At 34.9% G+C, this 24,789-nt stretch overlaps 1 protein-coding gene, 1 long non-coding RNA gene and 1 pseudogene across 3 annotated transcripts in view; 1 reads left to right on the top strand and 2 right to left on the bottom strand.

Moving 5' to 3' along the window:
- Nucleotides 1–4,568: 4,568 nt before the first annotated feature.
- On the top strand, nucleotides 4,569–6,446 carry LOC146921168 (uncharacterized). Its single transcript, XR_015012032.1, has 2 exons — nucleotides 4,569–5,077; nucleotides 5,455–6,446. It is a non-coding gene; the product is annotated as an uncharacterized LOC146921168 (long non-coding RNA).
- A 1,957-nt stretch (nucleotides 6,447–8,403) lies between these two features.
- LOC146921166 (putative disease resistance protein RGA4) overlaps nucleotides 8,404–24,789 on the bottom strand; it is a 92,614-nt pseudogene continuing 76,228 nt past the window's right edge. The window contains exon 2 of the transcript XR_015012031.1: nucleotides 8,404–8,708. The product of XR_015012031.1 is annotated as a putative disease resistance protein RGA4 (transcript). The remainder of the gene's footprint in view (nucleotides 8,709–24,789) is intronic.
- LOC146921167 (disease resistance protein RGA2-like) lies at nucleotides 8,759–11,153 on the bottom strand. The gene has a single exon (XM_085714578.1). The coding sequence runs from the start codon at nucleotides 11,105–11,107 to the stop codon at nucleotides 8,825–8,827; it is 2,283 nt and encodes a 760-aa protein (XP_085570704.1). The 5' UTR covers nucleotides 11,108–11,153; the 3' UTR covers nucleotides 8,759–8,824.

Here is a 24,789-nt window from a genome sequence, read left to right as displayed (position 1 = left end):
ACCATTGTTTTATTATATGATGATGATGCTTTCTTGAGGAATAAACTGTCCGTTTTTTAAGTTCGTTCCAATTGTCTGACTGCATAGAATTTGATGTTATGTGTGTATATCTTTAAAGCACCAAAATGGAAACTGATAAATAGTCTTTGAACGGCTTAATCATGCTATGAGCCGCTTATTTTAGGACTTTTATATGTTGTACTTTGACTTGTATAAACTGAAATTGCTATATGATTCATTTCTTTTGGTTAACTACCACCTTTGGAAAGCACACAGTGAGTTTCTATTTTGACGAGTTTCTGATAAGAATATTGACGAGTTTGTGGATCAGTTGATGAACACAAATAAGAAAGGGAAATGATTTGAGTGGTTATTAGAGTGGTCATTTTCATCCATGAATAATAGTAAATTTGGTTAGACTGAATTATGAAGATTTATGTGATTTTTTGATGTTATTTGTCCCATCGAATCTTGTTAGACATGGTAAAATTGTTCAATAATATTTGTAGCGAAATTGAAATGAGACATTGCCAACTACATAAAATGTTGGAATTTGGAAACCATTTGACCTTATGTTTAATTTATATGTTCATGTATTTCTTTCAAACTTTTAATCTGAAAAATTGAAGATAAATCGATATCGATAAATAATATTTCACTTGTCCCATAATAACTAGCATGATTGACCAATTCACACATATTAAATGGTAATATAAGAGTTATGACATATCCATGGCTTCAGGATAACACAAAGAAGGTCAGGGCCGTTCCTAGAGTTTTATAGGTCTTAGGCATAATATGATAAAGGGGCTCCTTACATAATACTTTCAGAATTTTTTTTTAGCTCATTGTTGTAATTTTATCAAGTCTTCTTTTTGCTCCCCCCCCCCCCCCTGCATTGTACCACCAAAAAAGAACAAAAAAAACAAAAAAAAATGATGAGTGGGTCACATGATCCTAAATGCGTTTCACATCATTTTCATGATCATGAATTCGTCTCGCATGATTTAGCATAATGATAAAATTTAATTTTTTGATACTTTTGAAAGACAAAATTAAGATTAATTTATCTAGTAGGCATGTTTTCAACTAAAATATAATTTGTTTTGTTATAAAATTATTCCAATTTCTTGGATAATAAATATGACTAATATATTTAATATTAGTGAGACACATTATTAGAAATAAAGGGCCCTAAAAAATATCACAAATTTATTCGATAATAATTTCTTGGCATATTATTAAGAAAAACCAAAAAAAATTATAGAGAGGGTGTATATAGAAATCTTTGTATATACGGGGGTTTATATAGTAAGTTAAGACAAAAGGGCAAAAAACATTAACAGACTTCAGCTCAGCCTTTAAACATGTCTGGACCTTTCTGCAATATTTGTTATATACACCCCCAGAAAACCAAATATTTCTATATACACCCCCATCGTAAAAAAAATTTAGGGCCCCTATCAGCATGGGCCCTAGGTCGTCGCACACCCGGCCTATGCCTAGGGCCGACCTTGAAGTAGGTGAATGCATTGTATGATATTTTTGTCCACTGATATCAATTAAATTTTGATTTTTTTTAATTTAATTAAAAGAATATACTCCATCCGTTTCAAAATGAGTGTCGCTTTAGCCAAAAAAATTTGTTTCAAAATGAGTGTCGCTTTCAGTTTTCAATGCAATAATAACTTTTTCTTTTCAATTGTACCCTCCAATTAATACTCTGCACACTACTTTCAAAGTATTACTTTTAAAACTAACCAATAGTTAATAAGGATAATTTGGTAAAATAACCATTCTCTTTCTCTTAATCATTGCATTTCTTAATATGTTTGTAAACACCTAAAACGACACTCATTTTGAAACAGAGGGAGTAACAGTTTTGAAGGGAAAACATTATTGGAGAACTTGTAGGATTTTTTTTTAAGGAGCTTGTAGGATATTTAATTAAATTTCAATTTTTTAATTTAATTGGAAGAAGTTACATGTTTAGGTGAGTGTGGTTAGTTTAGTTTCATATTTATGGAAAATAAGTGATATGGAGGGAAAATTTGGAGGGAAATTTTTGGAAGAACTTGTGGGATTATATTTATAAATAAATAAATAAATGATGATGATATTATGATCTAGGTGTCATTAAATTAAAATAATAAATCTTGTCAAAAAAAAATTAAAATAATAAATGTGTGGACACACGTGGGTAGACACGGACAAGAACATACTCCCTCTGTTTCAAAATGAGTGTCGTTTTAGCCAAAAAAATTTGTTTCAAAATGAATATCGCTTTCAGTTTCCAATGCAATAATAACTTTTTCTTTTCAATTGTACCCTTCAATTAATATTATGTTACACTACTTCCAAAGTATTATTTTTTCTTTAATGAAAAACAAACCAATAGTTGATTAGGATAATTTGGTAAAATTGCTATGACATTTGACTATTTTATTCCATTCCTTAATCTGTGTGCAATTGGCTAAAGCGACACTCATTTTGAAACGGAGGGAGTAGTTTGCATCAAATTGAATGGCTTCTTAGAAATTAGAATAGAAGAAGCATCATTCATTGAAATGGCGCTAAAGAAAAACACTGCAAAGAGGAATATAATGGAATGTTTTCAGGAATAGTTGTTTTCTTTGTCTCCAAAGGAGTATTAGAAAATCAATTTGATGAATGAAAATTATATATTTCTCATTGAATGTAACAATGAATAGGTACAAGTATTTATTTATACAGAGAAGAAAATATGCTAATAAAGGTTGGTAACATCCTAACAACCATAGGAACTATGTAAACAGGCCTTAGCATTTGTAGCGAACCTCAGCAGTTACAGAATAAGAAGATCAAATCATCTTTCATGGATACTGAAATTGTACACCTTAAAAGTAATGAAGATAGAAGAGTAAATGCACCATCAACAAACACAGCAAGCATTCATGGCGAAGTTGAGAGTTTAAATTGTGCAGAGAGAAGACCGCAACACCTTGATGCTGAAAATGAAGCAGTAAGATCTTTATCCCTACAGTCGAAGATTTTTCTTTAAATATATTTTATCCAAAACTTTTCTATAGCTCTTCTGAGTATGTGCTTGGAAAATACATAATTTTCTAACTGTAACGTAAATGGCTCTGAAGCACATGGATAATGCATTCACGAAATTTTATTTATTTGTAAACACATACTCTAATTGTTATTCCTTGTTGAAACTTATCTATCATGGTGAGCTTGCTGCAGTCGTCCTTGCCGTACTGCCCATCTGACATAAACAAGAACATCACAGAGATATTTGGGAAACTCGTGAGTGAACATATATAGAGGTATAAGGCTCATATAACTCCAACAGGTTGTTGTCTTGTTTTTTTTCTTTTCCGGCTATTCTAAAGCTCTTGTTTTTTGTGCTAATGCTATTTAAAGCATGGGCGATGACCAGAGATCCTTTAGCTATTACAATTTACAAGGCTATTTCAGTGATTGAGAGGTTTCCATTTAAAATTGAAAGTGCGGACCAGATAAAAAACCTCCCTTCAATTGAAAAATCAATGAAGGGTCATGTAAGTGAATTCTGTGACTAGACACTTTGTCTTGACTCTGGCTGCTTTCTTCTTACACTTCTCTCTTATAATAGACAAACAATTGTTTTTACTGTGTTCAGATTCAAGAGATAATCACTACTGGGAAGTTATTGAAATTGGAACACTTTGAAACTGATGAAAAGGTATTAATTACTTACCTTTTTCAAACAGTTTCACATCATCATATTTGTTTAGTTTTATTATATCTTAGGGTCCAGATTGAATTTTTGTTATTGTTATCTTTTATTGGTTTTCAATATGTAATAGTAAATATCGTATATTCCATTAAATTGTAAACTTTGTATATTTTGACATTTTAATTGCAATCTTGCTGCCTTATCTTCTTCAAACTGATTCAATTCAACGATTGGTGAAAACAGTATCCTCATTTGGAGAAGTTTGGGGTATAGGTCCAGCCACAATACTGAAATTGTATGATAAAGGACATCGTACATTAAATGGTCTTCGGAATGATGATTCACTTACAAATGCTAAGAAGTTAAGGTTAAGACACTTTGATGATATCAGACATCGGATTCCACACCATGAGGTCTGTCTGGTGGTACCTTTATACACTGTTATTTCCCAAAAACATACTCGTTTTATTTTACCCAGAACTGATTCTCTTTTTGGTTTGATGGGTTCAAGAGATGGAACAGATTATGCAGAAAGTTAGGGAGGATGTTTTGCCTAGGGTGAGCACTAAAAATTTTTAAGCAAAAACTGAGTTTTATGAGTTTTCTATTTTGTTTTTCTTTTCTATCAGGGAAGGTATAATTTATTATTAATTAAAGGGACACTACTGACCATTTTCCAGCCGTCCTTGAGCGGATTTGAACTCTGTCCCTTAAGGTTACAAGTTCAGACTCTTACCACTGAGCTAACGCCTTATAAACAACACTTATATGCCATTTTTACTGTTTTTTTTTTTTTTTTTATTATAATTCTTCCTTCTGTACAAGATATATCATATGTTTAAGTTATAAATTATACCATTATAGAAAATGGTAATATTTTTATTGATATCAATCAGACAAAATTTCCCTTGGTAAAACCAAATTCCCTAAAGGTTCCTTTAATAGTAAGCTAGCTTTAGATACAGTTTTTGCCCTGATTAATTGAATCATTGTCGGTGTTCTGGAATGTTAAATAGGATACTTAAGTTGTGACAACCCCTTTACTCTTGTTCTGAAATGTTGAATAGTTTACTTAAGTTGTGACAATCCCTTTTGTCTGCTGGATTGAATGGTTGTCGGTGTTCTGAAACATATAAACCATGCAATGGCTATGACAATCCCTTTACTCTTTCTGTTAAGATAATGTGATCGTCGACCATCATTCCACACTTCTCTTCTACTTGTAGAACATTATTTTCTCCTGTTTAGTGGCTCAGTAGATTTGTTTATGTCTTGTAGTCTCACAAAGCGTTTTTGCCCAATTTTTTAAAGCTTTTACAGGATATGAATTTCCTGAGAGAGGATTTGATTTTCAGTACTCACAGTGAAGAGGTAATGTTGGCTTTTTCTTATCTTCTACAACTACAAATGATATTTTATTTGGCCGACTAAGCTTTCCTTATAATATCTAAAATAAGCGTGTCCTTGCATTTATAACTTACATGAATGTCTTAACATATTGAAAATTTCTAATCTTAAAATCAGGAGCATGTTATTATCTACTCCCTCCGTTTCAAGATATAAGCAAAATTCACTTTTTAGGTTCATTCATTTAATGATGTATGTGGTCCATAATATGGACCACATACATCATTAAATGAATGAACCTAAAAAGTGATTTTTTCTTATATTTTGAAACGAAGGGAGTATTATTTTGTACTATACATCACGAGAATCTGACATAAACCATCACCTTGTTCTGTATGCAGCTCATGGTGCAATCCTCTATTTAAATAGAGTATCTTCATTTAATTTTAGTGAAGTCTGGGTATCATTGTGCTATGTGCATGTCGACAAAACGGAAAGACGCAAGGTTCCAGGTGATTGAGGTGGTGTGTGGCGAGAAAAAGTTCCGCCAAAGGCGAGTAATTTAAATTGGAGAATTCGTAGAGGTTGTCGCCCGACTCGGGATGAGCTAAAAGCACGTCATGTTCTATGTCTGCTGCAATGTCTCCTTTGCGCAGAGACTGAGAAATCTGATTGGCACATTTTGTTTGTATGTCAAGAAAGCACTGATTGTTGGGAAATGACGGGTCTTTCACAAGTGATTCGGGATCGTTTTGGGTGTTTCGGTAAAGCAGGAGAAGTGTTGCAGGATGTTTGTACGCGAGAGACAGAGGACGTGGTTAGTAAGGTTCTGTTGCTAATATGAAGTAGTTGGCATAGCTGAAGAGAAAAATTTATGGAGTCAGAAGGCATCATCAGCGCATCAGATTGTCGTTGCAGCTCAGATGATAAGGTGTGTGGTACTGCAGTGCCCGGTATGATTTATAATGTTGACGCCAGTGTTTTGAGAAGGTATAATCAAACTGGTTATGGTGCATTTATCCACGAAGAAGGAGAAATTTTTGTGTAGGCAATGACTTTTCTTAGTGATTCCCAAGTTCTTATTGCTGCAATATATGGCAGAAATGAAGGCCAATCTGAGTTTAATTTTATTGTGAACAATATTAGATGTCTTTTAAATTTGCATTGTAACTTTGAGGTAAAGTTTATTCGGAGGCAAACGAATGTAGTTGCTCACAGCTTCTCTCGAGCAGCCAATTCTTATGCTAGCCACCATGTTCATTATTAAATTCCTCTTTGTATTAATTAAATGAGATGGCAATAGAACATATGGCACCACATAATTTCTAATATCTTGATCCTGTCACAATATATAATATACATTTCTTGGAGATCATCAAGTTTAATGATTTCAGTTGAGAGCAGCAAGAGTTTGGTGTGCTCAATATCTTCTGAGAAGCAAGTTTTCTTAGCATGTCATCTGAAAAGTAAGTTAGCACTTTATTATTCCAGAAATGTAGGGATTTAAAACTGCTGTGTTTTTATGAATTGAGCTTCATAAATGTTAATTGTATCACACGATTCAAAGAAGTTGAATATTCCACGATGCAATGGTATGCAAAATGGAACAAAAAATTATTATGACCGTAACAAAGCGATAATAATTGAAGGTGTACAGTATAATAAATAGAAAGGAAAAACCTGCAATGATAAACTAAGACATCTGCAAACACAATTGTGTTGACTAATCTCTAAATAGTTGAGATCTATTTAAAGGGTTGACAGTTCCTAAGAGATGTCTGTCCGTGCTCAAATGGTCAAGGATGAACTCTCAACTTAAGGATAAGAAGTCCAAATATCTACTATATATTTTTTTAGAATCAGCAAAATTTATTCTCATCGAGTATATGCAAGGCACACAAATATCGCAGCAACTACAGAAAATAATTACGGTAGGCACCAATAAACCGGAAACCTGAGATCCCAACACACACCCAGAGCCTCATATATATGGAGATGCTGCCATTGAAAATTTTAAGTGCAGAAAAGACTAAATTATCTCGTCAATTGGAAAATCAATGAATGGTTCATGGTAAAGAATTTTTTGCCCAGACATTATGTATTGATTCTTGCTCTAAAACAATTCCAGATTTGTCTTGATTTCGTCCTTTTGCGGAATGAATCGGATGTTGCACTTGCAAATCAAGAGGTGTATGTGATTATTGATGTGATTAACTTATGAACTGTAAGCAGTGTTTCTTTTTCTTTCTTTGTCACTACCCTAACTTTCCGGCATTTTGATATTGGAAGCGTTAATAGATTGTGCACATAGCCTTTTCAAAAAATAGATTGTACACATATAAGCTTTGGATAAAACGCATGCATCATTCCTGTTGTTCATATTATTATTACTAAATATAATTTTCCATTAATTGTTTCACATTAACCTTATAGGCATCTAAAGTGAAGCCGGTATTTGTATTGTCAATTTGTCGAATAAAGTGCATATGCATTGGTTCTTCAGCATCCATCATTGATAGGTTGTCTGAAGTTATTAAAGTTGTTAATGAAAAAATGAAGATGAAATTGAAATATGACACTGAGACTGATTGACAGAAGTTCTTGCACATGAATTTTACTAGCTAATCTTCGGTGACTCATCTTTTTGACAACCTCCATTATGACATTGATTATTCTGTAAATGATTTTTCTAACTATATAATGAACTTAAAATATCACCTTTTTTTTCTTTTTATTTTGATTCATGTCTACTGCTTAGGTCTCCATATATCTTCACAAATGAAAAGGTATAAACAAAGAAAACTTCAATTCACTATCAAAAGGTTTATCAACTTGTTCACTTGGCAGAATAGACTGGGCACCGTCATGAGTATTAATCCGCCAATATTCAGAATAGACTGGCAGAATAGACTTTCATGTCTTCCTCACAGAGGAATTATTTTGCTGCCGCATATTTTCCTAACGAAGAAATCAGGAAAATCAAATAGGGTTCTGTTCCTACTGTCATGAGAATATTATCAGCAATCGATGAGGATACAAAGAAGAATGCAGATCACAGAGAGTTTCAGTCAATTAGCACATCAACTGTGCACTTTGAAATAATAACATAAAATTAATTTCTTATGCCAAGGCATGAGGCCAGGAGAATGGCTAGTTATTCATTAAGCATAAACACATATGTTGTTTTTATTAAATTTGGATGTTTTTTAAAATTATTTTTCTAAAGTATTTACATGATAATTTTGAATTTGAATTTCTCAAATCCATGTTTTACAAATCAGTTAAAAAAATTAACTCAGATTTTAAGTTATCAGTGCAAATTTGTTTTTCAGCTCCATATAAACATCATAAATGAGAATGTCTCAAGTTAATTATCACATATCTTCTAAAGCATCACAAATGGTTATAGAGGCAAATATTGGAGATTCCAAACGTTCGGCCTCGAGGGAAGTATAGCTTATCCCAATTTGTTTGTAGTATTCAGCCGAAGAATTTAAAATACCGAATTTTTAAAACAAACAGTGCTATGATATGACTATTGACTGAAGAAATAAAAAAAGCAGAAATTCCTTTAGATCTGAACAGATAAACTACATACGCAATTGAAATGAAACCCAAATCTTCATTTCTTCAAATACCTAATCAAAACAGTCACCTGTGAAAAAAAGAAGGTATAACACAGGAATTAAACTTAATGGCAACCCAGAATCAATAAAACATTTGACCAAATGTTCAATACAATACTATGATAGAGGAAGAAAAGGAACATCGTTAAGATGAGCCATAAATATAAGTGTCAAAATGTATTAAGAAAGGGTGAGAGATCCAAAACATACCATTTAGATCTTGAATGTGAGATATTTTTGGCCAATCCTCACCCGTTTCCCTTTTACACCGTTTCTCCAACTCAGGACAATCATAAATACTCAAAATCTTCAAAGCAGAAAGGCTTTGAATGCTCGCCGGAAGACGAATCAACTTCGGACAATCCCAAATTTCTAGTTTTTTAAGCGAACTAAGGTTTCCTAAAGAGTCTGGTAAGGAAGTCAGATTTGAAAGATTATTCAATTCCAACGATTGAAGGGAAGTCACGTGTTGTAAAGCCTCACCCAAACCTTCTATTTCTGAGCAACCAAAAACAGTCAATTCCTTAAGAGAAGTGAGGTTTCTTAGAATCTCATCTGGAAAACATTTTAGCTCTTGAATATCACAAAAAACAAGGGATTCAAGAGTACCAAGTTTATGAATTGAACTTAGTAAATCATGGTTGCATTTCCCTCCTATATTCATATATTTGAGAGATGGAAGGCAAGGCAAGCCCAACAAATTAGGACATTCACCTATATATAGTTTAGAAAGGTGTGGGAACATATTTTCACTATCCTCCTTTGATAACCTTGTCAGATTTGGTAGATCGTACACGTATAGAGCTTCTAAATAAGAACTAAAAATCCATTGTGGCAAATGGGAACCTGTATATCCTCCCACACGCAATTCTTGAAGCTGTTGGGTATAGGGTTGAAGCACCTCAAGAATCTGCTCAATATTTTCCTGCAATTGGGACTTCTCATCCCATGACAACCACAAAGTGTTCACGTGCTTAGTCAACATGTTGGCTTCTTTAGCATCTTCTACACTGTTCACTCTCTCAAGGTGCTTGATGCGAAGGCAATCTACTGTGAAATTTAATTGTCCTAAATCTGCCAAAAGGTTCCCCTTGCCAACTACATACATGCTCAAAGTCTTAAGCAAAGTCATCTTCCCTATTTGCGGAGGTAAACTTGATAGGCAATAACAGTGATTCAAGGATAGGTGTTGTAGAGCTTTCAAATGTATCAAATTATTAGGCAATTTTTGGAGGTGCATACAATAGTCTAATTTCAAAATTTGTAAATTCCACAACTTACATATGGAATCTGGAAGAGTTTCAAATTCACCCCAAGTAAGATCCAAGTACCTTAAATACTTCAAATGACCAATCGAAGATGGCACTTTTTTTAATTGACAACGCACCCTAAGTACCCTTAAAGAACAAAATTTGGATATATTGAGTGGAAAACCTTGTGATCTACCACTATAATCAAATGATCTTATTATGTAGGTCCTCAATGATTTGAAGTTATGCATCAATATTGAATCTACACTAGATGAAATCCCACTATCAATTTGTTTTTCAAAAACAGTCCCATCAATAGAGAGATGGCGGATTCTTTCTAATGTACTAGGCAGGTCATTTTTTACTGTAATGCAACATACCTCTTCTGAAATTGATTGAGCAAGATCGTGATCAAGATCGTGCATCTTGAAACTTGTAATTTGGCCAAATACATCTGTCTCAATATCTTGAAAAAATGATCTCCAGTACAATTCGTTCCACACCTCATTGCCAATATCTTCCTCGTTCAACATTTTATTGGACGAAATAAAGCCATTAGAGATCAAAAGCTCAATTAGAAATCGCTTGCTTATTATTTTATCTTTGGGAAATAGCGCACATAAGGCAAAACATTGTCTCAGTTTAACCAGTAAATTCAAGTAACTTAATCTCAATGCAGGCATGACATTATCTTCATCTTGTAAATTCCATAGTTTGCTTTCCTTTACATAGTGCCACTCTTTTTCCTCTCTTTTAAAGCGCAAGAGAATTCCTAGTGCTGTTGCTGCAAGAGGTACTCCTCCACACATCCTTAGTATCTCCTTTCCTATCACCACTAGCTCTTCCCGTTCTACCTCATTTGGTCCAAAAGCATTTTGTTTAAACAATTTCCAACAATCTTCTTCAGATAGCTTCGATATATCATGTGGAGGTGTTGTTCGCATGATTTCTGCTACCTTCGTAAGACGAGTAGTGACCAAAATTGAAGCACCCTTTCCTCCACAAGACAAAACAGATCTCAAATTTTGCCAATTGTCTTGTTTATCGTCCCACACGTCATCCAATACAAGCAAAAATCTTTTTCCTTGAAGCAGATCCTGAAGTCTTCTTTGTAGTGTCTCTAGATCCAAAATATCACAGGACTTTTTAGTTGCCACTTCGATTAACGCTTTAGTCATTCTCTTCAAACTAAAATCTTCTGAAACACAAACCCAAATTCTCAGCTCAAAGCTCCAAACCAAAAGCGTTGTTGTAAATTGAGTATATTTCAAAAGTTTCAAATGTTTTGTAATCCATATTTTTAATTGAGAAATATAGAAAAATATTTTAATAGAAAATTATTATCATATTATTATTATTAATTATTGTTTGACTTGGTCTTGTAACATATTATTAACTCCAAATTTTGTAACCGCCTTTCAATTGATATTTCTTGATGTGACTATTATTAAGGCTTCTTTTACTTGACTCAACAACTAAGTTTTTGGCATATATGTTACACGTACAGAAGCAAATAGAAGTACTTTTCTAATTTGATTTCATCAATACTGAAACAAAACAATTATCTTCATCCCTCACAAATCAATTTTGGGTTACATCTACTGCTATCTTTGAGATAGATTCAAACTGTTCTGTCACCTCTGACATGTTCTATCCTGGGAGGATATGCGCTTATGAGGCGGATAAATCCTTAAGGATGTTATTTAACGGTTTACTATCCTGCTGCTCATCGCCGTCATCGCCGTTCATGTCACTGTTACCGAGTTCAAATTACCGCAATTTCAAGAAAGATAAGTTTACTTGTTATCCCTCTTGTTTATTCTCTTTAATATTTAATTGATGTTTTTATTTATATGATATTATTATTTATAAAGATAATTTACTCCTAATTTTACAACAATCTTAAGGATTTATTTTTTTTGATATCATAAAACTAAACCCCAATTATATATTTATTTTATTTTTTGTTTAGGATTCGGGTATTGTTATGTCTAAGGAATGGACTGTCAATTTTGAAAAACGAATGCGAAAGATTGTGACTGACGAAGCTAATCCAACAAAGAGAGAATTTTGATGTCATTCCTATTAAGAAGTACGGCAGTGGTTGCTACTTGTTGTGATTATCATCAATACTATGGTATTGGTCCTTAAATTTAAGATTCCTTCAAACAGGTTTCTTTTGTTCATATTCCTTATTTCATTATCTTTAAGGGCTCTGATGTTATTCTTTTTAAGTGCTCTGAAAATTATTATGTGCATAGCATTCTTTGAAAATTATTTTCTACGGGGTTTTTTGGATAATAATAATATTATTGTGATTAATATAATTTTCTATTACTTTTATGTTCAGATTTTCATATTAGTCATTTGGTTATTAAATTGTCATGTGCTATATGTTTATGTTGCTATTTGTCTTTTTTAATCATATTTGTGGAATGGATTTTAAGGACGAAATCCAATTTTTGTATGATATAAATCAATTCATCTATGTATGCATGCCAAATATATGGGGTTAGGATTTATTTTTGACGTACATAAAATGATTAAAATCTTAAATCTATATATGTGAACCTTAATGGAGGGATGTTATAAGTATGCATTGGTTGAGTGAACTTTGTCATGATTGTGTATGTATGAATTTTGTTATTTGAGAAATTTTTCTTTAGTGTAAAATATCAGAGTTGCTTATATTTTTATAATTGAGTTGAAATGAAATATTATTGAGTAAGTTATGAAATGTTTATGATTGCAACGGGTGATATTAAATCATAAGCAAAATTGCTAGTATAATCCTACCGTGATACTTTATGACCATAGTTTTGATTGGTCAAGAGAAATTATTTTAATGGAAATTATTATTCAAGTGTGTTTTGTGGTATAAGATCATATGGATGTGTGATAGTACAATACTATCGTAAATATATTTTGTTTTGAAGTTTCTTAATAAATTTAAAATTTTGAAGTAAAATTATTGAGTATCCCTTATGATTCTAATGCTACTTGATTAAAGAAAATTGTTTAGGCATTGTCACTTGAAAATCATTCAAGTAGACCTGAATAGAAATCGACTTATTTTTCTCAATGTGGGGGTGTTTGTCACTTGAAAATTGTTCAAGTAGACCTGTTTGATAAATTCACCCGTGAATTTAATTTTCCCCTTTGTGAAGATGTTGTCGCTTAGTATTTATCTAAGTAGACCTAATGAAATATATTATGAAAATTAGTTTGATAATATATGAGATATTGTTTACATAATGGATAAACCTTTGTATTAAAATAATACAAAGATGTCAAATAGATATGAATCCAATGAAAATAAATCTATAAGTAGATTTATCTTATTGATGAACATGTTGTCGTTTAATAGAGAACGACTTATATTAATTTATTATGTAATCCAAGTTTATTTTTATAAACTTGATGAAATATGAGGTTAATTGACTTAGAGACGTCTTAGTCAATATTTATGAATTAAGCGGATCCGTATATAAAACCCCTTGGGAAGAAATTTAGGGAAATGAGACTTTGTCACTCGAATACGACAAGTAATGAGAACCCAACCTTTGTGATTGGAGATCCCATGAAGAAGGTTCAATGGGTAAAAACAAGTTACTTGTTAGTTCTGTTAGCACTAAAATAACGTTGTCTCTGAAGGTGAGAAAAACACAAGAAGGGGGGTTGAATTGTGTTTTGAAAAATTCTTCGTTTCTCCTAAAATTGAAACACACTGGTCAGAAGCTAAGTGAGACAGCTTCTGAAGTGATAATCAGAATCTGAACGCAGCGGATAAAAACAGAGAGAGAGAGAGAGAGAAAAAAAAAAGAAAGACACAAAGCAATTATACTGGTTCCTTCCACAATCCGGAAGTAGTCCAGTCCCCCTTACACTTCCAAGGAGATTTCACTAAAATGTAATATCTGATTACAATTGCTCAAGCACACAGCAAGAGACTTCCTTTGCTCAAGCACACTTTACAAGAGTCTTCCTATGCTCAAGAACACAATCAAGAGACTTCTATGCTCAAGCACAACTGCAAGAGACTTCTAATCAAACAAGATTACAAATAAAAATGTTTGAGGTTGAACATTTGATATACAATCAGAGGTGCTCACAATACAAAATAGATACAGACTCTAAAGACTTTAGAATTTCAAAGATATGAACTTGAGAAATAGAAATTCTAAGAGGACTTTGAATGCAGAACAATTTCAGCAGAGTTTTGGCACTTGTATATTGTAGTTGAGTCTTGTGTTCAGCATTACCAAATCTCTAAGTCTTCACTCCTTTATATAGAGGTGTGAAAGAGACGTTGTGAAATTGCCAGCACATAAAAAGAGTGTCGTTGTTGAAGCTTTGATCAATCACCAATGATCTTTTGCCTGATTTGGTTGTTGTCCTATGAAGAACCAATTTGAAATCCATTCCTAATGAGAAGGAACATCTTTGCAGGCATAGCTGTTATTCTGGAGCTGTTTTCTTATCTTATAGCGTGGACACTGCAGAGTAGTGGGGATAGTGGTTGTACACTTCGTACAGTTTGTATTTTGTCAACTCTCTTTGAAGATAAGCATCCAATACCTTCAAATCTTCACCAAAATAACCGTTGCAAAGTTCCACTAGTCTTCTGCATTGCTTTCGAATCCAATAGACAGCTTTTGAAGGGTTAATTCTTGAATCTTCAGCTTGTGGTGATTTTCAGCTTCTGATGAGGTTGCTTCTGAACTGGCTTCTGATGAACTTCAGCTTCTGATGACGTCATCCATCTTCAGGAGCGCTTTGTCTTCAGGAGCACTTTTGACTTCAGGAGCACTTTTGACTTTAGGAGCATTTCTCTTCAGATGCTTTAAGCTTCCTTTTAGTTGATTCCTTAGCTCTCATTTGTTCTTCAGAACCTTTATATGATGTAAAATTTTAACTATGGTCATGTACACTTGAACAAATATTAGCTAGTCCAATTGACAATTTTTTAATACCTTGTTATCATCAAAACTCTTTAAGGTTCATTGTTAAACACATTTTGTTCCAACAATCTCCCCCTTTTTGATGATGACAAACAATAGTATTTAAAATTTGATCAATTGTTGTTAATCTAATTAACAAGTTGACTTTGGGGTTTTGAGGTTTGTAAGCTCAGAGTCTGAGGTTTGTAAGCTCTGACTCCCCCTGAGTCTGATAGTCTTTAAGGTGAGGTTTGTAAGCTCCCCCTAAGTTCTATCCAGGTTAATTAAATTCATTTTAGTGCGCAATAATATTTGAAAATGAAAGATTTAGATTATAGATAAGAAGAATGATTCAATTAATTTTATTTGAAATTTGATACTCCTTCTTTCGTTCAAAGCTTATACCTTTCAGGTAATAATGATAGAAGTTTTTAAAAATATTTTTCAAATATCATTAATGGGGCTCAGCGCTGTTTTATCTTGGTTTTCGGGTGTCAAACATTGATTACGTTTGAACCTTTTAAACCGGTGATATCTTATTTTTTCTTGGGAAGGGAAAAAGTAAGCAAAACCCTTGAGAATCGAGGTCCGGGAGTTGTTTTCGCTACGGGAAGGTGTTAGGCACCCATAACGACTATAGTAACCTATAGGAACCGTCTTTAATTTCTACGCGCGCGCTTTATTTTTAAATGCTATTTGAAAATGTTATTTACACCTAAAATTTGCTAAGTGAGGAATTGGAGGGAGAAGAATGTTTTTGGATTTTTATTTTAGTTGAATTGAAGGAATTTTGTTCCTTGCCTACGTACCCGTTTAAGGGATCAAATCCACCGTAGTTCTCTCTCAAAAATGTTTTTGTTTTTGTTGGTTGATTTTAAGTTTGAAAATGGATTTTGGAAGAATAGAAAGAGACCTCAAGGGCATGAGATTAGGAAATAGTGAGGTTGAGTTAGTGAATTGCAAAATATGGTCAAAGTAGGATTAGAGTTCATTGAAGTTTGATTAAGAAAATGGAAAAGAAAATACAATGGGATGTTGGATCCCAAGGTTTATTTGGAAAAGATTTGAGTGAAGTTGTTCACATTTGTTTGGAAAATTGGTTTTTTCTAAGTATAAGTCCTAGGCATTCATCTAAACATACAATCCTAAACATACATCTAAACATGCATATTCTAGCTATATAGTGATGTGTGTGCATGTGTCGGTGCTTGTGTCGGTGTACATCATTAGAGTCCATTGTCCTTTACATCATACCCTAGATACATTCTATGGCCTCTTTGCCAAGAAATTAAAAATGGCATAAAAGTAAAATATTACAAGAACTCCTAATTATTACATTCTAATTTTTGGTTCAAATTAAATTGCAAGAAAGAAATAGAGATGAATATGGGATGAAATGGAGATGCTTATGAAATGATGAAACATGAAATGAAAGGGGTTAGTAGCACATGACAATATCAAAGGAAATAAAGCAAGAGAGACACTAGAACATAAAGGATGGGAAATAAACCAAAATAAAGGCAAAATGAGTGTAACATGACTAAAATTTGTTCATAAAGTGCAAGGTACATGTGACCTATAATTCTCACACTCCAATACACTTTGAAAGGTTTAGAATCAAGTCTTGGAATGGGAATTAAGGCAACATGATTTACTTGGCATTTTAAAACAAACTTTAAGCATATTTGCATTATTTATTTACATAAGTAACTTGTAAGCTAAGCAACCTACCAAGATTCACAATTATGCACCAACATTAAACACAAACAGTAGCTAAAACCCTATGAAATCAAGTGGTATAGTTCACCAACATTCATCAAGCAATTGGAATTAAAATCAAACAAATTTCTATTCATTTTTAGCACAAAATATGACAAAAATAGCAAGAAAATCAACACCTTCTTTTTTAACCAATTTTAACATGTGAAAATTATCACAAAATGCTACAAAACTATCAAGAAACCTATATGAATTTTTTAGGAATTTTTTAAAGGTTTTTTTTTTGGACTAAAAGTGCAAGAAAATTATTAATTCTAACAAAAATAAGGAAAAAAAATGCTTCAAATATTTTTCACAGGCTTTGGCACAAAAAGATCACAAAAATGTTAAGGAAAATATCAAGAACACATAGAAAAATATTCAAGAATTTTGTGAAGAAAATTGGACAGGTAAGGGTGCAAATAGCAAAAGAACAGCAAGAAACATGCAGGACAGGGGGCGTGCATAACAACTAAGCTTTCTGGCATGGCAGTTAGGCCCAAAACGGACAGGCCTGGGTCGTTGGAGCATGGACGGGTCAAACCAAGGGTCGAACCGGTTCAGTGGCCTATATAAGGCCTTGAACCGGTTCCTTCTTCATTTCCCCACTCCTTTTCTCTCACTAACTCTCTCAAATTCTCTCTTCTCTCTCTAAGTTTCCGTCGTCTTCTCCGGCGGGTTTCACCGCCGCCGGAGACCTAACCACCACTCAAACTCACCAAAACTCTTCGATCTAAAGCTTTTCACCGTTTATTTTTTAATCTAAACACGAATCAAGCATCAGAAATGGCAAATAAGACTTGGATCTATGCAGATCGAAACTCAAAACTTTACGGTTTCAGTTTTTTTTAAAACTCATCACACTTTTTGAAACGAGGCTTTAATCTACATTGTTTTCTCTGCTGATGATGAATTTGGACTTGATTTTGTAAAAACGAACGGTGAATTTCGCAGATCTGTATTTTAGGGTTTCATTTCGAATCTTTTGAAAGTTTTTTTTTTGAATACGATGAGATGAAACCCTAAACTGAAGTATTTTGTTTACTTGTGATGATTTCAAGCCTCGTTTCAAGGAATAAACGGTGAATCTTTGAAGGTTCACATCTTTTAGGGTTTTACTTCAAAATCCTTCGAATTTTTCGAAGCTTTTCTTCAATTCACCGTTTATTTATGTTCGTTGAGCTTCGTTGAGCTTTTTGCAATGAAAAACGAAGGAGTTTGGGTGATTACCTGAGTTTGATTCGGAGATTCGAACAAGAAAGATCCACGCAGTCGTTGATGCTTCTGGTGAGCTTCGAAACCGAAAATAAATCGGTGTTTTGATCTCCTTCTTCTTCGAACTGTGATCTTGCTTCAATTCTTCTTCTTCTTGCCTCTCTCAAATCCTCTGTGATCGTACCAAATGATTTGGTGCTGGAATTGCAGAGGTCGTGGTTCAGTGATGAAGATTCGTCCTCGAATCTCTGAGAACTACGAAGCAATTGCTCCAATTTTGGCTTGATTCTGATTCTAGAGAACTAGGGTTTCGCTGAGTTCTTCGTTGTTCTTGGTAGTTTCTGAATTTTGATCTAACTGCCAAGAGAGAGAAAATTTTGATTCTGTTTCTGTGGTTTGATGAGTTGGCGCGTGATTATTCATTCTGGCACTGCATTGGGTGATGTGGCCTATTTATAGGCCACCAAGTGTGATATTGGACCAATGAATTGTTGACATGTGGACTTTTGGCTTAGCTGGCTTCGGCCTTGCTGTATTTTGGACCCAGGGACCATCCTGCAATTTTGAGAATTAAAAGGACTGACCTGCAAAATAAAAAAAACTTAAAAAGAAATGACCTGGACAAAAAGGACTATCTTGCAATATTTGGAACTTTGGGACTAAAGTGCATTTGACCAAAAAACTTAAACGAAATTTGACCTAAAAAAAAAAGTCTTAAAATAAGATAAAATAATATGAAGGACCAAAGTGCAATTTTAGGAACTTTAGGACTTAGAAAAAACTAAAAATAAAATTGGAATAAAAAAATGGTAATTTGACTAAACGTAAAGTGAAACGTCTAAAATTTGATAAGACGGACTAAAACGAACCAATGGCCTAAATGAGGTACTTTAAAGTAACCTCTCTCTGCCGAAATTTCGTGTGAAATGACCAAAATGCCCCTAGGGCTAAAACGACTGAAAATGACTCAGATACAAATTTTAAAATGGATTTTTACAAGAATTTGAAGCAAAGACTCATACAATCAAAATTAAAAGACTCAGAGGCAATTTTTAGAATTAAACAGAGTTTTAACACATGAAAAGACTAAAATGCCCCTAGGGGCAAAACTGACTCAAAATGACTTCAAATGCAAATTTTGGAATGGATTTTGACACAGAATGAAACAAAGACTTATTCAACCTATTTGAAAGGACTCAAACAAAATTTTGAAAGACTGAGAGAAATTTTGACATAGGAAATGACTAAAATACCCTTGCATGTGAATTTTGCAGATAATCATTGAAATAAAATGCAGAGAAAGATGTAATTGATCAGAGACAGTTTAAATGGCTTGAAATGCAAGAAAAGAAGAATTGAACAAGTATTTTTAGGTCCAAAATTAGGGTATAACAGCTGCCCCTATTTAAGTTTCTTTGTCCGGAGAGTCAAGAGACGAAGTCTTAGAGTTGACGGGACGAAGATACTTAAATATTAACATTTGCACTGCTTTTAGACATAAAAATACGTTTTCAGATTTTCAAAAACATGAATGCTATGTAATGTTTGATTATGCATGCAAGACAAACAACTGGAGTCTATGGAACCTATCATGTCACTGGGGATTCAGGTGGACATTGACAGGGTAGACAAACCAGGGATAGAAAATAAGGTACAAGCTGTTCTTTGGGTCGAACTAGTCACTTGACCAAGGAATACAAAACAAGAGATAGGTGCAAGCTGTTCTTGGGATTGAACTTGGCACTTGACCGGAAACATAGACATATAGGCAGATACAAGTGGTTCTTTGGATCGAACTTGACACTTGGTTGAAGATACAAACAGATAGACAGACACAAACTGTTCTTTTGGATTGAACTGGCTGTTTGGCTGGAGATATAGACAAAAGGGTTGATACAAGCTATTTCTTTGGATCGAACTTGCTTGTTGGATTATCACCACATCATGTGGGAGAGTGCAGACTATTCTCTTAGATCGAACTTGTCGTTTGACCGATAACAAAGCATAAGCTGGGTACAAACTGTTCTTCCGATTGAACTTGCCGTCTGACTGATAACAAAGCATAAGCTGGGTACAAACTGTTCTATCGAACTTGCCGTTTGACCGATAACAAAGCATAAGCTGGGTACAAACTGTTCTATCGAACTTGCCGTTTGTCCGGAAGCATAGGTATATAAGCAGGTACAAGTGGTTCTTTTTTGGATCGAACCTGGCACTTGACCAGTAAAAAGATACAAATTGAAAGTCTGGTTTAACAAGATACCAATTGAGGGTAAATTGTCATTGACCTGATTTGCAAATAGACATGACCATTTTTGTTGGCCCAAGAGTAAATTGAGAATGAATTGACATTGGTTTGAATTGAATTGAAAGTTGAAATTGGCAGAGACATAGACATTGGCTTGGAAATTGAAATTGACATTGACATTGACATTGACATTGGCTTGGCAATTGAAATTGATATTGACATTGACATTGGTTTGGCAATTGAAATTGACATTGACATTTGACATTGACATTTGACATTGACATTGACATTGGCATTTGACATTGACATTGGATATTGACATTTGACATTGACATTTGACATTGACATTGACATTGGATATTGACATTTGACATTTGACATTGACATTGGAGATTGTCACTGAAATTGGAATTGAAATTGGAGATTGACATTGAAATTGGAATTGAAATTGGAGATTGACATTTGAAATTGGAATTGAAATTGGAGATTGGAAATTGCTTCGAATTTGACATTGAATTGAGTTTGACATTGAGATTGCTTCGAATTTGACAGTTGAAATTGAAATTGACAGTTGGAATTGAAATTGAAATTGAGTTTGACATTTGGGATTGAAATTGAAATTGGCATTGCATTTGTCAGTTGACAGTTGGCTATGCAACATGTATGTATGGTATAGCAAGATTATTGGATGTATGAGCACGTAAAATGCATGATTGTGCATGTATGAATGCTTGGAATGCATGATTGATTGGCAATTTGACAGAGAAGTTTCACAAAGGCAGATGAGACATTGGAAGATTGGGCACGTAGTGGCTCGTGCTGCAACATATTCACAGGGGAAAAAACCTCTTTGGAGAGACCGTCGTTGAGAGACGCATCAAAACCATGGCTGAGGGCAATAAAACTGGTAAAGAGGGAACCCTTGGAAAGTTCTTGGATACAGGTCGCCGTTGCTAGGCGTGTCAGTGCTGGGTAAACATTGGATGTTCGCATCTGTGGTCAATGCTTTTCAATTTTTCATTCTTTCATTTTCAAACCCCATTTTTGCCTGAACCGCCCTTTCGGGTTTTCGATTCACCGGGGAATAAGGTTCTTTTCATTGCCCCATTTTTGCCTGAATTGCCTTCATAGGTTGTCAATCAGCGGGGTGCTCATTTTTGCCTAAGCCGCCCTTTCGGGTTTTCAACTTAGCGAGCTCTTTATTTGTATTCTTTTCATTTTTCATTTTCATTCTGTTTTTTCATTCTTGCCATTGACCACAGATCATCCTGGGGAGTAACCTGCTTGCAACATGTATTGAAATAGACATTGACATTCATTCATTCATGCATGTTTCATTGAAATGTACTTTATTGCTCAGGTTTGCTTTCAAAATAGACAGAAAAAGATTTTTCGATTTTCAAAAATGTTTGTTTCAGACATTAACATTATCAAAATAGACAGAAAATGTTTTGCATATAGCATTGAAAGTAGAAAGAAAAATAGAGTTTCAAACAATAGAAAGGCTCAAATTGATGTAGAGGAGTGAGAGTCAGCCAAAGGCATGACTTCACGGATTTACAAAGCTTGGAAAATGGTAATTTTATTGGTTGGTGATACATTGAACACGATGACCGCTACATTTCATAGAAATTTTGAATTCGCAAGTACAGAAGCCTCTGATGAAGATGACCATTGACAGTTGCAGATGCCCCAAGGGGTGATGGTGATTTGCCAGATATAGTTACTCGTCTTTTATTGTTAACCTCATTTTTGCATGAACCGCCCTTTCGGGTTTTCGGCTCATCGAGGCGCTCATTCTTGCCTGAGTTGCGTACAATCTCAGCGAGCTTCTTCATATTCATTTTTTTTGTCCCTAATTTTGCCTGGATCGCCCTTTCGGGTTTTCGATCCACCGGGAAGCGCATTTTTGCCTAGGCCGCCCTTTCGGGTTTTCGACCTACCACGCTGTTCTTTTCTTTTTAGACAAAGTATTTCTTGACTATATCGGCATTAACAGGATTTGGAAGCTCAACACCATCCATGTGTGTAAGAATCAGAGCACCACCAGAGAAGGTCTTCTTGACGACATAAGGACCTTCATAGTTAGGTGTCCACTTGCCCCTTGGGTCGGGTTGCTGACTTATTCTTCTTTTCAATACAAGTTCGCCTTCCTTGAATTCTCGAGGTCGGACTTTCTTGTCAAAAGCATTCTTCATTCGCACTTGATACAACTGTCCATGAGTCATAGCATCCATACGTTTCTCTTCAATCAGATTCAATTGATCGTAACGACTTTGACACCATTCAGCCTCAGTTAATTTCGCCTCCATAATCACTCGAAGAGATGGAATCTCCACTTCCAGAGGGAGAACTGCTTCCATACCATACACAAGAGAGAAGGGAGTTGCCCCGGTTGAACTGCGCACTGTAGTACGGTAACCATGCAAGGCAAAGGGTAGCATCTCATGCCAGTCTTTGTAAGTAGTGACCATCTTCTGAACGATCTTCTTGATGTTCTTGTTAGCGGCCTCAACTGCACCATTCATCTGAGGTCTATAAGGAGAAGAGTTGTGATGTTCAATTTTGAATTCTTCACATAAAGCTTGCACCATGTTATTGTTCAGATTGGAACCATTGTCAGTGATAATCTTGTTGGGAACACCATATCGACAGATGATGTTATTCTTGATAAACTTGACAACCACTTGCTTGGTCACATTGGCATAGGAGGCAGCTTCAACCCACTTGGTGAAATAGTCAATTGCCACCAGAATGAAACGGTGTCCATTGGAAGCCTTCGGTTCAATTCTTCCGATCATGTCAATGCCCCACATAGAGAAAGGCCATGGGGAAGATATAACATTGAGAGCATGCGGAGGCACATGAATCTTGTCAGCATAAACTTGACATTTGTGGCATCTTTTGGCATGTTTGTTGCAGTCACGTTCCATTGTTATCCAGTAATAGCCGGCTCTTAACAGTTTCCTTGACATGGTGTGGCCCGAAGCATGGGTCCCAAAGGTACCATCATGTACATCATGCATCAATTTCTCAGCTTCTTGTTTGTCAACACACCTCAACAGGACCATGTCGTAGTTCCTCTTGTATAGGATTTCCCCGTCCAGAAGGAATCTACTAGCCCATCGTCTCAAGGTCTTTTTATCTCTGTTGGAAGCACCAGGTGGATATTCACGATTCTGCAAGAATTGCTTGATGTTGTAATACCAAGGCTTTTTATCATTCACATCTCTATCAGCTTGATCTGGCATATTTTCAATAGTAAACACATGAGCGGGTCTATCAAGACGCTGCACTTTGATTACAGGCACATCATTCCAGTGATTGACACGAAACATGGAAGACAAAGTGGCAAGAGCGTCAGCCATCTGATTTTCATCCCGAGGGATATGGTGCAGCTCAACCTTCGTAAAGTATGTCAACAGACGTCTTGCATAGTCACGGTACGGGATCAGCTTCTCATGATGAGTCTCCCATTCACCCTTTATCTGATTAATAACAAGTGCAGAATCTCCATAGATGTCAAGGTGTTTGATTCTCAGGTCAAGGGCTTCTTCAATGCCCAAGATGCATGCTTCATATTCAGCTATGTTGTTTGTGCAGTCAAAGGTTATTCGAGCGGTGAAAGGAATGTGGTGCCCCTGCGGAGTCACAATGATAGCTCCAATTCCTTTACCGTAAGCATTAACAGCACCATCAAACACCAATCCCCATTTGCTGTTGGGGTCCGGCCCTTCATTGATCAGTGGTTCTTCACAGTCTTTTGCTTTCAGATACATAATCTCTTCATCAGGGAAATCAAACTTAATTGGCTGGTAATCATCAAGAGGTTGACAAGCAAGATGCTCAGCAAGGACGCTTCCTTTGATTGCTTTCTGAGCTTTGTACACAATGTCATATTCAGACAACAACATTTGCCAACGTGCAATCTTTCCAGTAACAGCAGGCTTTTCAAAGATGTACTTGATTGGATCCATTCGGGATATCAACCAAGTTGTATGATTCACCATATAATGACGCAGGCGTTTGGCAGCCCAAGCTAAAGCACAACAAGTCTTTTCAAGCATCGTATACCGAGTCTCGCAGTCGGTGAACTTCTTGCTCAGATAGTAGATAGCATGCTCTTTCTTACCAGTCTCATCTTGCTGACCGAGAACACATCCCACTGAATCATCTAACACTGACAGATACATAATCAAAAGCCTTCCTTCCACTGGTGGGACAAGGATAGGTGGTTCCAACAGGTATTCTTTAATGCTATCAAAAGCTTCCTGACATTCATCATTCCATACAACAGGCTGATTCTTTCTGAGCAATTTGAAAATTGGTCCACAAGTAGTAGTCATGTGAGATATGAATCTTGAAATATAATTCAGACGTCCGAGGAAACCTCTGACTTGCTTCTCAGTTTGAGGGACCGGCATCTCTCTGATGGCTCGGACTTTGTCAGGATCAACTTCAATGCCTCTTTGACTGACAATGAAGCCTAGCAACTTTCCAGATCTTACACCAAATGTGCACTTGTTAGGATTCAATCGCAGCTTGTACTTTCTCAGTCTTTCAAACATCTTTTTCAAATACACAACATGCTGCTCTTCATCACTTGACTTCACAATCATATCATCAACATATACTTCAATCTCTTTGTGAATCATATCATGAAACAGAGTGGTCATACCCCTTTGATAGGTAGCACCAG

Source organism: Medicago sativa, chromosome 5 (genome assembly GCF_051527215.1).
Source record: "Medicago sativa cultivar Bolivia chromosome 5, Bolivia_mono, whole genome shotgun sequence".
Classification (NCBI taxonomy): domain Eukaryota; kingdom Viridiplantae; phylum Streptophyta; class Magnoliopsida; order Fabales; family Fabaceae; genus Medicago; species Medicago sativa.
The sequence above is the reverse complement of the archived record's forward strand: the minus strand, read 5'-3'. Positions and strand labels throughout refer to the sequence as shown.